The 15,630-nt window shown below is 39.6% G+C and overlaps 1 protein-coding gene across 1 annotated transcript; it reads right to left on the bottom strand.

The window, feature by feature from the left end:
• Positions 1-1,240: 1,240 nt before the first annotated feature.
• LOC138868945 (uncharacterized) lies at positions 1,241-1,615 on the bottom strand. Its single transcript, XM_070146525.1, has one exon. The coding sequence runs from the start codon at positions 1,613-1,615 to the stop codon at positions 1,241-1,243; it is 375 nt and encodes a 124-aa protein (XP_070002626.1).
• Between the last annotated feature and the right edge of the window lie 14,015 nt (positions 1,616-15,630).

The raw sequence follows: 15,630 nt of genomic DNA, 5'->3' as shown, positions 1-15,630 counted from the left end.
TTTAATTGGGGCTATCAATCTCTTGAGTACGCCCTAATTCCTTGTTGGACAAATTTCAGAGACTTAGGCTCTCTTTTTCAAGAAGAGCCAAAGTCAACTAAAAACAAACTAGTGTTTGCAACCACTAATTCAGCAATAAAATATGAAAATAGTCCAAATATCAAATACCCATAGCCAATCAACGCTTCATCAATTACCCACACTAGGGTTGAGCCACAACCCTAGCGTATGGGTCTAGCTACTCATAAATAGAGAATAAAACAAAGAAATAGATGAAGAAAAACACATATTAATTAATTTCTAAATTAAACTAGAAGATTCAATGTTGAAATGAAGCTAAAATTACTCAAAACAACTAAAAATATCGAAGTCACGAGTGCAACCCAGTAAAAAAACTATTTGATGACCTAAAAATGGGGAAAACGCTATTTATACTAAGCTGAAAAATATAGACAAAAATACCCCTGCGGGGTTAGTGCGGACCGCACAAAATCACGTGCGGCCACACTAGGGCTCTGAACTTGAATAAACGGCTCTCTGAACTCGGGCAATGCAGACCGCACAGAATCGAGTACGACCACGATGGCTTCTAGTGCAATCCGTATGAAATGGAGCGCGGACCGCATTGGACTTCAAACTTGGAATTGGCAACTCTCTAAACCTTGGCTCTGTGGACCGCACTAAATCGAGTGCGGTAGCATTGATCCCAGTGTGGACCGCATAAAACCTCGTGTGGCCGCATTGCCTTTTTCCTTGAATAGTAGCCTCTCTAAACCTCACTTGTGCGGACCGTTAGAATGGTGTGCGGCTGCACTGGCCCTATTTTTCCTGAGCTTGTCTTGTCTTGATACTTGTGCAAGTTTCACTCCTTTTTGAGCTGATTTTTGACATCTTGTCACCTTGTTGATCAAACCTGCATTCATGCACAACTTGTGAGACTTTTTGGGATTATTTTGTACACATTTCTAATCAAAACTTTAGCATGAAGGAGTATAGAATGTATCAAAATCCCTAGTTATCTGTCTCTCCTGTAATTGGGCCTATCCACCTGCTAGAGAATCCCAAAACTAGTCCTAACAACATAACCACAATATAGCGATGTAAAGCAACATGGAAACAACACTGACCACAATGCCATAAACATTTCATTACCTAGAAGGTGTATCCTTAACATAAGCTATATAGGGGAAACATAATTTGTAAAATGTTAGCTGTTAACATCATGGACACAATTACATAACTATTCAAATAAATTAGGATACTTCTTCTTCATCTCTTCCTCGGCTTCCCAGGTGGCCTCTTTGATTTGTTGGTTTCGCCATAATACTTTCACGGAGGCAATCTCTTTGTTTCTCAACTTTCGGACTTGCCTATCAAGAACGGAAACTGGAATCTTTTCATAAGTCGATTCCTCATTAACCTCTATAGTCTTAATCGGAATAATAAGCGACGGATCTCCAACCACCTTCTTCAAAATTGATACATGAAACAACGGGTGCACTAAAGACATCTCTGGAGGTAGTTCTAGCATGTAAGCCACATGACCAATCCTCTGAATGATTTTGTACGGTCCGACATACCTCGGACTCAATTTTCCTTTCTTGCCAAAACGCATTACCCCCTTCATGGGGGAACCTTCAATAATATCCAATCATCATCTTGGAACTCCAAATCCCTACGACATACATCCAAATAAGGCTTCTGATTACTTTGGGTAGTTTTCAACCATTTCTTAATGATCTTAACCTTCTCCATAGCCTGATATACGAGGTTTGGCCCTTTTAACTCCGCTTCCCCAATATCAAACCACCCAATGGGAGATCTACATCTCCTGCCATATTGAGCCTCGAATGGCGCCATCTGAATGCTAGCATGGTAACTGTTGTTGTAGGCAAATTTTATGAGTGTAAAATGATCATCTTAGCTACCCTTGATGTCGAGAACACAAGCACGCATCATATTTTCAGGCATCTGAATGGTCCGCTCTGCTTGCCCATTGGTCTGTGGATGGAAAGTTGTACTAAGATTTATCTGAGTACCCAACCCTTGCTGAAATGTCTTCAAAAAGTTAGATGTGAACTATTCCCCCAAATCAAAACTGATGGAAACTGGAGTTCCATAAAACTTGACTATTTCCTTGATATACAATTGAGCATAATGTTCCGTTGGGTCGGTAGCCTTAACAGGTAAGAAGTGTGTTGATTTCATGAGTCAATCCACAAACACACAAATTGAGTCGAACTAGCGAGGAGTGCAACTTAGTCCTACCACAAAGTCCATATTGATCATCTTCCATTTCCATATTGGATTTTGTATGTTCTATGCGAACACACCAGGCCTTTGGTGTTCGGCCTTCACTTTCTAAGAATTGGACATCTTACCGCAAAGTCCGCTACATTACTCTTCATATCTTTCCACGAGTAGACTTCCTTAAGGTCATGATACATCTTTGTAGATCCCAGGTGCACAAAATATCTAGAAGTGTGAGCCTCGGTCATGATTATTTCCCGTAGGCCATCCATATTTGGAACACATAGTCGCCCTTGGTACCTTAGTGTATAATCATCCATGCTAAGAGAGAAAGACATGGTCTTATGTTTATGAATCCCCTCCTTCAACAGTATCAACAACAGATCATCGTACTACTTTTCCTTGACTTCCACAACCAGCGATGATTCGATCCTATTTTGCACAACCACCCCTCCTTCACTAGAGTCTGCAAGATGAACTCCCAAACTAGCCAACTGATGAACCTTCTTGGCCAACGGCCTTTGATATGACTCCAAGTGAGCCAAACTACCCATAGACTTCCGGCTAAGAGCATTCACCACAACATTAGCCTTTCCCGGAGGATATAGGATATTGATATCGTAATCTTTGAGTAACTCAAGCCATCTTCTCTGCCTCAGATTCAATTCCTTCTGCTTGAAAATATATTGAAGGCTCTTACGGTCTGTGAATATATCCACACGGACCCCATACAAATAATGATGCTAAATCTTCAATAAAAAATCATCGACGTGAGCTTTAAGTCATATGTTAGATAGTTCTTCTCATGATTCTTGAGTAGTCTAGAAGCATAAGTGATCTCCTTGCCATGTTCCATCAACACACACCCAAGTCCTATCCTTGAAGCATCAGAGTACACCACAAACCCATCTGTACCCTTTGGTAGGGTCAACACAGGTGTTGTAGTCAATCTTGATTTCAACTTATTGAAGCTTCTTTCACAAGCATCCGTCCATTGGAGCTTAACTGACTTCTACGTCAATTTAGTCAAGGAAGAGGCAAGGGTAGAGAACCCCGCCACAAAATTCCTGTAATACCCAGCTAAGCCAAAGAAACTACGAATCTCTGTTGGGGTTGTAGGTTTAGGCCAATTCTTCACCGCTTCAATCTTCTAAAGGTCAACCTTAATTCCTTATCTAGAGACAACATGATTCAAGAATGTGACAGATTCAAGCCAAAATTCACATTTCGGAAACTTTGCATACAACTGGTGCTAATATAGTTTCTGCAGAACCACCCTGAGATGAATGGCATGGTCCTCTCGACTTCATGAATATCCCAGAATATCGTTAATAAACACTATCACAACAAAGTCGAGGAACGACTTGAAAATTTGGTTCATAAGATCCATGAAAGATGTCAGAGCATTTGTTAGCCCATAATACATTACCAAAAATTCAAAGTGCCCATACCGGGTTCTGAAAGCTATTTTCAGAATATCATGCTCCCTGATCTTCAATTGGTGATACCCGGAACTCAAATCAATTTTTGAGAAATAGTTAGCTCCCTGCAATTGAACAAACAAGTCATCTATTCTTGGAGTGGGTACTTATTCTTGATAGCGACCATGTTGAGCTGGCAATAGCCGATGCACAATCTGAGTGACCCATCTTTCTTCCTTACAAAGAGAATCAGTGTGCCCCAAGGTGACACACTCGGCCAGATGAAACCCTTCTCGAGCAAGTCCTTCAATTGTTCCTTTAGTTTCTTCAATTCTGCCGGTGCCATTCTGTAGGGTGAAATAGATATAGGTTGTTTGCCTGGCATCACATCGATCCCAAAATCAATCTCCCTGTCTGGTAATATCCTAGTGAGCACCTCCGGAAAGACCTTCGAGAATTCATTCACAACATGCACGAACTCAAGTGAATGTGCCTCAGCATCGGTGGTCTGTAACCCGGACCAAATGGTAAATACTCCCCTTGTTGATCATCTTCGTGTTCTTAAGTAAAGAAATAAATGTACCCTTCGGCACTACATCATCCCCCTTCCATTCAATCACTGAATCATTTGGAAATTCAAAACTAATGGTCCTAGTTCGACAATCAAGCTTGGAAAAAAATGAATAAAGCTAGTCCATCCCCATTATTACATCAAAATCAACCATCCCTAATTCAATGAGATCGGCCATGGTGTCCTGATGATGAACTGTAACAACACAATCTCTATAAACTTGTGTGACCACAATAGATGCACCAATCGAAGTAGATACAGAGAATGGCTCTTGAAGTTGTTCTGGTTCTATCCCAAATTCCATAGGAACATAGGGAGTGATATATTACAAAGTGGAACCGGGATCAATAAGAGCATATATATCATGAGATTGGAGAGTCAATATACCTGTGACAACATTTGGAGAAGCCTTTGAACTCAGACCTTTCTTAGCATAGAAATAGTTGGGTCCTCCCGAACTCTATGTACCACCCCTAGATGCACCATACCCTGCGGGTGCTAGAGTGCCTCGAGCTGGAGGAGGTGCTGCGGATGTAGTAGCTGCAAAACTGGCTGGCTGTGCTATACCCCTGTCCATGCTCAAGTGGGACGAACAACAATACCTCTGAATGTGACCCCTTATACCACACCTGTAGAATATGGTATGGTCCACATATTAGGCCCCAAAGTGTATCTTTCTACACCTAGGGCATGGGGGCCTCTGCTTCTGCTGGAATCTCTCTCAAGGCCAACCCTGCTGGTAGGATCCCCTCTTGCCCTAGCTGGGCCTGAAATGGCACCATTGCTGCTAACTGGGCCCTAATGGTTGTCCACTGACTGAAGACTGAGGGAAGGACTGGGATGCTCCTGACGACCCTCCCCTAAATGTTGACCCGCCACCACCACCACAAAAAGTAGCACTAAAGTTGCCCGCTGACCGAGCCTTGTTGCTACCCTCTCGCTCCATTCTATTTTTCAGTTTGCGGGTCTCTGTGGCTTGAGAAATTGCCACCATTTTACCATAGTTCATATCAGAATTCAAGGCATCTGTAGTGGCCTCATTAATAACCAAAGGGCTAATGCCCTGAACAAACCGATGCACTCTAGCCTCCATAGTGGGCAACATTTAGATGGCATACTTGGATAGGCGCGTGAACCTCATATGATACTCCCACACACTCATGATACCTTTTTCAGACATTCAAACTCGGCAGCATGGTCTACCTTAGTCTCGACAGGCAAGAAATAGTCGATGAAGGCGTCAACAATCTCACTTCACCTCATTGGAGGGCTCCTCTCCTCATGGGAGTCCTTACACATCTCCAACAAAGAATAGGCCACCCCTTTCAGGCGGTAGGCGGCCAATTACACCCCCTCCATTTCAGTAGCACGCATAACTCAGAGGGTCTTGTGCCTCTCATCAATAAAGCCTTAGGGGTCCTCCTTAGGATTAGTACTTGTGAACACTGGAGGATATAACATGTCACGACCCAAACCGATGGGCCGCAACGGGCACCCAGTACCTTACTTGACTGAGTACCAACGTAATGTACATTTATTATTACATCATTATATACATGTGACATATGGGCCTAATAGGCTAACATAATCATTTATAAACTCAAATATAGGCCGACAGGGCCGTACAATCTTCCACGTACACGACATATGTCTACAAGACTCTAAGAGTACGTAAGTGTCACAAAGGTCGGAACAGAGTCCCGCCATACCAAACAATAGGCGTCTAAATCATACTAACAAAATACGCAGCTCCGAAGCAAATGGAGCGCACCAACATCTTCCGTTGAGCTGATAGCCTACTTGGAAGGCTCTCGACCTGTCTATCAGGACCTGTGGGCATGAAACGCAGTGTCCCCAGGCAAAAGGGACGTCAGTACGAATAATGTACCGAGTATGTAAGGCACATAAATATATACATAGGAGACATGGAAGACATATGGAGTACATGACTCAACCCGTACGTCTGAATAACTTTGTAAATCATAAATTACTTTCAGCGTCATGCATAAGCGTATGAATGTCATGTCATGCATATGTATATGTTTCATAACATCATCAGCCTCTGAGGGCATCCCATCATATCATATCGGCCACTGTGGGCAAAATCATCATCGTATACCAGCTGATGAGGTGGTGGTGCGTATATAACGCCATAACCTTTCCCATATCCCATATACATATATATACCTACATATATATGCGTATATAATGCCGTTTAAATACACACACACATATATATATATATATATATATATATATATATATGCGTATATAACGCCATTTGAATACATACCCATATATGCATATATAACGCCGTTTGAAACATATTTCAGCCACTGTGGGCAACAACATCATCATATACTAGCTGGTGGTGCATATATAACGCCATAACCTTTTCCCATATCTCATATACATATATTTACATATATACGCGTATATAACGCCATCTGGTCATGGGTCAGTGCACATGAATGCAGTGCATAAAAAGTACGTCAATAAAATTATTCGGAATGTCATAAGACCATTTTGCCTCTAAGTAATATCATAAAGTAAACTCTTTTCAACTTTCGTATTTTTCTAAGACCCATGAATAGATGATAAAATATTATGACACATGGGAATTAAAGAAAATAGATATTTCTATTACTTCTATGAATAGAGTCACTTATGGAATTTGTGCATTTGCACGTTTCGTTCATATCGTATGGATCATGCCAAAAGAAAGAAAGGATAGCCTTAACATACCTGGAGTAGGAACAATTCCGTATATTTATCCCATTGAAAACCTTCGTGGAGTGAACTTAGACCCAAAAATTGGATTTAGGCTTCTGCGTTTTCAAACTTGTGGAACGAAATTGGCCTGATTTTTCTGAAAATTTGGACGAAAATTGCTTCAATTGAAGCTTTTGTTTGAAAATGGAAATGCTTCTGCTTTTTAATTATTCTTGGCATCTAAAGTCAAAAGCAGATTGATAAAGAGACCAAAGAAAATGATTTTGTCTTGCTTTTCAATTTTCAAGATTTGTACGTGTAGATAGGGAATCTCATGCCTAATGACTCATCAAGATTTTGTTTCCACTCTGGCTTAGATTAGTGCCAAGCGCCAGCCCAAAAAGGATATTTATCCACTTAATACTAATTAATTGGATAATGTCTCGTTACCCGGTAGTTAATCAATTGCCCGTAAAATTTGAAAATTATTCCCACTTACTTAAAAGATTACTCTCTTTTAATATACCTTGTACACCTTAGTAGCATGACCATGTAGTACCTTGTATGGTACTAATTCATAAATAACGGGTAATTTAGCTCGGGCCGTATTTTACCCCAATATGCCAAACTTTGACAAAAATTTATTTTCTTCGATTTACTTACCCTCTTACCTTCACGAATTTACTCATCACTTATAATCCCCAAATAATCTTTTCCTTGGACTGATGTCAATTACCTTACGACAAATTCAACGTAAAATACTGCAGGGCGCAACACTGTCATAACTTATTACTGTGAAGCGAAAATCTCTGCAATGTAATACTGCGGGACGTAATATTGCGGGGTGTAACATAACTAAAGAAACCTTTTCACCCTGGAACTAGAGGAATCTCCTGGCTGACTAGAAGAAGTGGGTGCAACATTCGATCTCTAGGCCTGGGAAGCCAATATTTGAGCCAACATATGTATGGCTCCCCTAAGATTCCCATTAGAAACACCGGGACCAGAAGCTGGGGCTGGGGTGGAATAGTTTCACCCTCAGTAGGTGTAGGAACTGGTGCAGTCTGATCAGGAGTAGTAGATTCAGGCTGTGTAGCTGGTGGAATAACTTTACCCCTCGGGTGCTCACCTACATCATTAGGTATAGAATCAATTGCCACTTCTAGGGTGGCATTGCATTCCTGGCCTGTTCTTGCCTTCTTCCTAGGATCCATGTGCTGACAATCAGAGCAATGCACGAGTTAAAGGAGGAACGGTCTTATAATCAGCTTTATCGCACGATCTAGGCCATCAAAAAGGTGTTATTCCTAAATGTCCAAGTATCTTCCTATTATAAGTGTGGTCAACAACACACTGATAAGAAGGACTCTAAAAGACATGGCTCTGAGACATCCTAAGATGCTCTAAAACCTTAGGCTCTGATACCAAGCTTATCACGCCCCAACCTTGGGGAGCGCCACTGGCGCTCAAACGAGATACCCCGGTCGAGCAAGTCTACATAATGTCGTCTACCCAACTCACCCATGAATAAGGAGAAGAGATATTTCATTAATTAGACAGTAAGAGGTCATGTTAACAACACCAGTTCATTGCCGTAAATTGCGTCATTAGCATGTCTCCAAAATAGTACATTATACAATCGTAGTTGAAGTGGAACATGTGATACAATTTCAACACTTTTAGTTTAACTTTCCCAAAGCAAGGTACAACCCACACTACGTCTATGGAGCCTCTAACAGAAACAAAAGAGTAGTACGAAAGCACTGGAAACAAGGCCTTGACTATACCTCAAAATGCAATACACAAGGGACAAGAGATACAAGACTCCGGAATGAAGTGGGGCTCACCAAGTCAGCTGAGGAGAGCGTGAACTGCCATACCTGCTCAATGCCGCATGTTGTAGGACCACCTGCATCTATTAAAGATTCAGTTCCCCCGAAAAAAGGGACGTTAGTACATATGGAATAGTACTAGTATGAAAAACTAAACACCCCACAACAGAACGAGTAACAGTACAATGAGAAAGAAACATGAAATAAATGAGGGACTCAAACAATATTAAAGTATCAAGTTAGAAGAAAGGATAAATTTCAAGCAAGTTTCAGTATTTTAATATGGGAGATCTTTAGTACTGATACACCACCGTGCTTTTAGCACGGAGTCGGATCTCAGCCCGATCGGCTTAGCCATCTCACCACAATGTCGTGTGGGTCGACGTCACCTCACACTTCGCTAGAAAAAATCTCATCCCATTTAAGGGGAATTATCTCAATACATCAATCTCTTCCGGTGTTCGGGGAAAACTCTAACCACCTCACACGGGGACTTTATCCCACACTCACTCCTACACCGGTACGTGTAGTTTTGGGGCCAGGTTATTTCAACCCGCCCTTCCTCGGTGACTAAACGATTCTCCCAAGCATTTATTATATAAAGGGTTTAAAACTCATTTCATGATCTTTTACACATCTTTCATTTCATTGGCACTAGTGCCCACAATTTTAATGTCATTCTCGGCACATCGTCGTATTTCACATTTCATACGCACCCTATTACTTTCAAGCGTTACCTTGGATTATCATCAGTAAGAGAATTTTAAATCAAGACTTTAAGCACACATATGAGTAAACAAAAGTCTTAGGCACATTGATTTTCTCTTACACAATTAGGCATACTAGCTTGCAATTTAAATATGTTTTTCAAATCACAACACTTTTGGTACATTGATCATACTAGATTACATCCTTGAAGGGAATCATGCTATGATAGGAACATTTGGGGCACATTCTGGGTACATATATCTTTCAGCACAACACTTATTTTAGAATTATCAAATCTATTGGGAAGGACTCAGGACATGAAATATAACAAATTGAGCCACCCATAATTGCAACTGACAAGGATGTCATGGAAATCGATTCTACAAGAGGAGTTTAGCCAACATAACTTGTTTGAGCTTCCTTGAATTGCTACAAGGTTTCGAAACTCCTAGCGACTTCAATTTAATTAAAGACACGACAAAATTTAACTATAATTACGAATATACTCGGGGTTTCAGCTCATTTAAGCATTTTATCAAGCACTAGGTATCCATTAAGGTTTCAAGGTCCTTCTATGGTGGGTTCCTTTATCCCACAATCAATCCCCACTTCAACAGGCCACCTACAATTACTTCACAACCTCCACACCACCTTTATTAACACATGCATGCATAAATAACAACTCTTATCCTCAAAACCTTCTTGTTCATTACTTAATCCCAACCCAAATTTCGAAATTGAAGGCTAAGGCTAGAATCTTACCTCTCGGATGAAGATCTTATAAGTTTTTCTTGTGAATTCTCCAACTTTTGAGCAAGGATTGATGAGCAATTAGCTTAGGTACTTCCCTTATCACTCTATAGCACTTCCTCTCTCTAGAAATATCAGACTTGCTCTTTACAAATGGTCCCTAACGACTATATATCGAAATATGATCGGGTTATGAAATTAGAAAAAAAAGCCTCGATGCAGATATGCTGTCGCATATGTGACCGCATAACACTTTTGCGGTCCGCGAAATGAACCGCATAATGGCCCTATGGAACTGGCCATTTCTTTGCAGGTATGCGACAAGTTAGCAGCCGCAGACCAATTCTGCGGTAGCTTAAACGACCGTAGAACCTCCTTCCAAAATTTCTCATGCGGGATTCAACGACAAATGTGTGGCGTACGAAACGGTTATGCAGTCGCATAATTGACCGGAAAACAACCTCCAAAATTTTGCCCATTTCACTTCTTCACTCTGTAGCTGAACTGCAGTCTGCAAATCAGTTCTGCCGTTGTATAATAGACCACAAAGATACCCTGTTCTGCAACAAATTTTCTACAACCTTAAATGCATTAGCCCACCTTGGCACCACGAAACTCCGAATTTTAGGTAAAATTTTACAGGGCCTTACACTCATATTATGAAGATTCGTGGGTTACTATGTTGTTTTAGTGAATTGTGCTTTTTCCTCATGTCTTGAGCTGTTAAAAGGGGATTTATTGTGATTTTGAGAAAACTAATCATTATATCTTCTAGTTAATCATTTTTTACTTCTCATATTTGTTCTTGCAATTTATTTATTTTTTTATTTCTAGTGTTGTTTCTATTGTAAACTTAACTGAACAAGTTATATTAGTGAGTATCTTTTGACTTAAAAATACCGTCACTACTTCACCGAGGTTAATCGAGAAACATACAAAGTACATGGGGTCAAATTTACTCATATTACAATTCTGCACCTTGCGTGGAGATATTTGGAGAGGAGTGGCTACGGAGTTTGAGAGTCTAGCATTGAATACGTACCAGCACTCCCGATACAAGTTACTATTTATTCGTGGTAGATTAGGAGTTATAATTCTATTTATGTAAATTTCAAACAGTGATGTATTTTTCCTCAAACTGATGTTGTACTCTTATATTCATAGTCATTTGTGACTTGTACTACCAGTCATGTGATAATTGTATTCGACTTTTTTGGCTATTTTATTCATTATCTTTGTTGGTTTCTTATCATAGCAGTGACTTATATAGTTGGGCTTACCTAGGGGACTGGTTAGGTGCCATCATAACCTAGTGAGATATTGGGTCGTGACAGACCCAAACAACATCAAACTTCTTCAAAGTCTATGGTAAGTCCACAACAAAGTGCATAGTAATATGCTCCCACTTCCACTCTATTATCACTAACCTCTTAGTCAACCCACCAGGATTTTTAAGTTCATACTTCACCTGCTAGCAATTTAAACATTGTAAAACATGCCCAACAATGTCCTTCTTCATCTTCCACCATCAATAATGTTGTTTCAAGTCAAGATACATCTTCGTGACACCTGGATGAATAGAATATTGTAAGCTATGAGCCTCGTCAAGAATCAGTTTCCTCAAACCATTAACATTCAGAACATAAATCTGATCCTGAAGTGGCATAACACAAGCAACTCCAATCACAACCTTCTTTACACCACCTTTCTGCATTGTGTCTTTCAACACCAACAAATGAGGATCATCAAACTAGAGATCCTTGATTCTCTCCAATATAGACGACTACACCACAACACAAGCAAGGATCCTATTAGGATCAGAAATATTCAATCTCACAAATCTATTAACCAAGGCATGTACATCCATAGCCAATGGCCTCTCCACTTCTGGTATATATTCCATAATATCCATACTCTATCCTTTTCTACTCAAGGTATCCACTACTATATTTGCCTTGCCCGTATGATAAAATGTTTTGATATCATAATCTTTTAATATTTCCAACCACCTCTGGTGCCTCAAATTCAAATAGTTTTTCTTGAACAAATGTTGGAGGCTCCGATGATTAAGGTAAACCTCACATGACACGTCATACAAATAGTGCCTCCAATCTTGAGCGCGTGCACAATGGCTGCCAACTCAAAATCACGTACATGATAGTTCTTCTCGCGGGCCTTCAAATGGCAAAATGCGTAGGTAATCACCCTACCATCCTGCATCAATACTGTGCCAGCCTATCACAAGAAGAATCACAATACATGGTATAAGGTGTAAATCCCTATAAGATTTTGTAAATAATTCAGGTTGATTTCAATATTAAAGAATATAATTAAGATATAACGTGAGACTAGTACGAGTGGAACTAGTTCACTTGAACTCGAATATAAAGGTCATGAGGGTCAGAGGTGCCTAAGTTAAGTATCTAAGATATAAGTTTAGAAAATTGAACAAAGAAGATTAGAAAAATCATTGAAGCACTGCATGGCCAGGATGTGTGGCCCATACAGGCTACGTCGCTCTTTCTAGAAGAAAGACAGAAGAGGAGAAGACAGATTTCAAGCTGCATGTCCAGGTTATGTGGCTCATGTAGGCCACCCACGCAGACCTCTTTAGTTTAAAATAGGGGGAGTTCGGGGAGAGAGAAAGAGATGTCCGGTTTTGCTAAGTTTTGGGTTCTAAAGAGAAAGTTGAGCATCCCTAACTTAAATACACTTGAAAGGTAAGTTTCATGATATTTTTATGATGGATTAACATTGATTAATGCTAGTATTAACATACACTTGGATTGAAATCCATAGGAATTGGTCCAAATTTTCAAGAACACTAAGTGAAACCTAGTTAGGGTTTTGACTTCAAGAGGCAATTTCTCTACTCTATACCTGCATATAATAATGTATTAAGTATGTGGAGGAGTTTATGATTTAGGAAATGCTATTTGTTTGGGGTATTACGTGAGTATTGAAAATGGGTATTGTGAGTTATGGTTCTTAAAAGAGGAAGATGATGAATAATGAAATTATAAATTTTGTTAAGTTGTTTGGTGTGTTCTCTAAATAGAAACACTAAAGTCTTCCATATATTAAACAAGACATAATATATATATATATATATATATATATATATATATATATATAAATATATATAATTCACCATTATTGAGTTAATCGAAGAAAGTGATGAATAATGTTGATTTGGTAAAAATGAGTTCAATAGTATTATTTATAATCTTGTGAGAAATTCACTATCGATTATTGTTGTTGAGTTCGAAAGAGAGAATTAGAGTTAAAAAGTCAAGTATCGACTTCTATGGTGAGAATATGGATTTTACTAGACTTATGAAATTGGGCTTAAGTGTTGGACACTTAGTTGACTTAGTTGGTGTTGTCGTAATGCGTCAGTGATGAATATGAGTTCGTTATGTAGATATTGGCTTGTTGGAGATGATTGAGATTTCTAAACAAATTGGAGCATCATAATATTTTTATGGATCGTAGACTTGAGGTAAGTTGTTTAAAACTTACACTTCTTGAGCGATTTTTTCTAAAATAATATTTGAGTTATTACGTGAGTTTGTTGGTAAATGTGCATACATACTTGTGGGGACAAGTGGGAAAAGATGTTGCCATGTATTTTGAGTTATGTTGCATAAAGAAGGTTTTGTTGTTTTATAATTGAACAGTCTTAATTCTAAAAATTTGATGTGAAATAATGCTTGGGGAAAATGTTATAAGTTTTACTTAAACTTATGTATTAAAAAGAATATATGAATTTGAGTGCTAAAGATGTATTTTTATGAAGAGTATTTCTTTTGAAACTTGATTAATGAATAACACTCGTTTGTATCTTTGAAGGATGAAGGTTAAATTGTTAAAGGCTTTAACATAAAGAAAATCATATGTTTGATTATTTTTATATAAATTGTTTAGGTGGCCATAGACAGTAATTTGATAAAAATAGACCCTTTGAGGCTACTATGCCATGAATCTTGTAAACGTCTAAAATCGAAGAGTCTGATTTTGGGGTCATCATGGAATTCCATAGCTCGTTGCCAGAAGGCTCGAGGCACAGCTCATGGTTTGATGAACCAGAAGGCTCGAGGCACAGCTCGACCTCGGGGCAGTACAAATCAATGGCTATGATGAATGAGTGGGAGATTCCCAAGGCGAGTGGCAAGTCCATAAGAATAGTAAAAGCTCGTACTGTGGCATTAAATGGTTGTACCAGCTGCTTATCTTTGTAATAAATGTATATGTACTATGTTGGGACTCCCCCTCCTATATAAAGGGGACCCTTGTTATTTTTTTCACACATGATATTGAATGCAAGAACATTCTCTGCTCTTTAAGTTAAACACTCTTTATTGTCTTTTCTCAGATTTATTACGTACATTTATTGTGTTTCATTTATTGTAGTTCATTTACTACTCATCATTGATTATAAAGAGCCCTCATTAAAGCTCTTAAAACTATTATTTTCCTATCGATCATCCCCAGTCTAACGCTTAGTTCGATCCCGATGTCCCGTATAGCCTGGCTCGAGGCCCCGATCCTCAGCCTCTCGGTTTGTGTAGCATATTATCTTCAAGCTCTTATCTTGTTTTTAGTCTCACACTTGCATCTACTGCCTAACAACTAGCATAAAAATAAATTTAGAACCACTAAATTAAATTTAATTGTTATTACCAGTTTCAAGGTACACAGTTTGGCGCCCACCGTGGGGCTAAAGATAATAGTGATTGTTTTCATCCTGGTTTACTAAATAACGCAAGTTATTCTTCACACTTTTTCTTGCCCAAGAATCTTTGATTTCAGGTCAAAATGTCTAACTCAGTGAATGCACACGAAAACAATGGTCTTGAAGAACATTTTGAGAATGATGTAGTTGTTCCAGGTGTCGGTGTACCACCGCAAAACCCTGAAGATGCACCAAAGCCAATCCCCATGATGTGGTCTCGTGCAACGCCCAACATGTCGATATAAGCTCCCACACTAATGGGAGCATACGCCAAGAAAACCAACAAGAAGCTCAGAAAACCCCAGCCTGTGAGGAACAAGAGGTTATCCTTCACGTTATTTTTGAAATGTTGCAGGCACAACAGCTGGCGATTGCTCAACTGCAAAGCTACCAAGACACTCCAAGCACAGCAGCACCAGAAATAACCCCTCGAGCGACAATGGGTCAGCAACCGACCCCGCTATTATGAAGATGCTCGAGGACGTCACAAAGAGGATAGAATCGGTCGAGAAGAAAATAGAAGCTAATGATAAAAAGGTGGAGACCTACAATTAGAGGGTCGATCAGATCCTGGGCGCACCCCCAATCCTGAAGGGTGTTGATTCAAAGAAATTCATACAAAAGCCATTCCCCTCAAGTGCGGCTCCGAAG

This window comes from Nicotiana sylvestris, chromosome 5 (genome assembly GCF_000393655.2).
Source record: "Nicotiana sylvestris chromosome 5, ASM39365v2, whole genome shotgun sequence".
NCBI lineage: Eukaryota > Viridiplantae > Streptophyta > Magnoliopsida > Solanales > Solanaceae > Nicotiana > Nicotiana sylvestris.
The sequence above is the reverse complement of the archived record's forward strand: the minus strand, read 5'-3'. Positions and strand labels throughout refer to the sequence as shown.

Coding starts and splice junctions, on each gene's coding strand:
- LOC138868945 (XM_070146525.1), bottom strand. CDS start 1,615: ATGCGTTTTGGCAAGAAAGGAAAATTGAGTCCGAGGTATGTCGGACCG.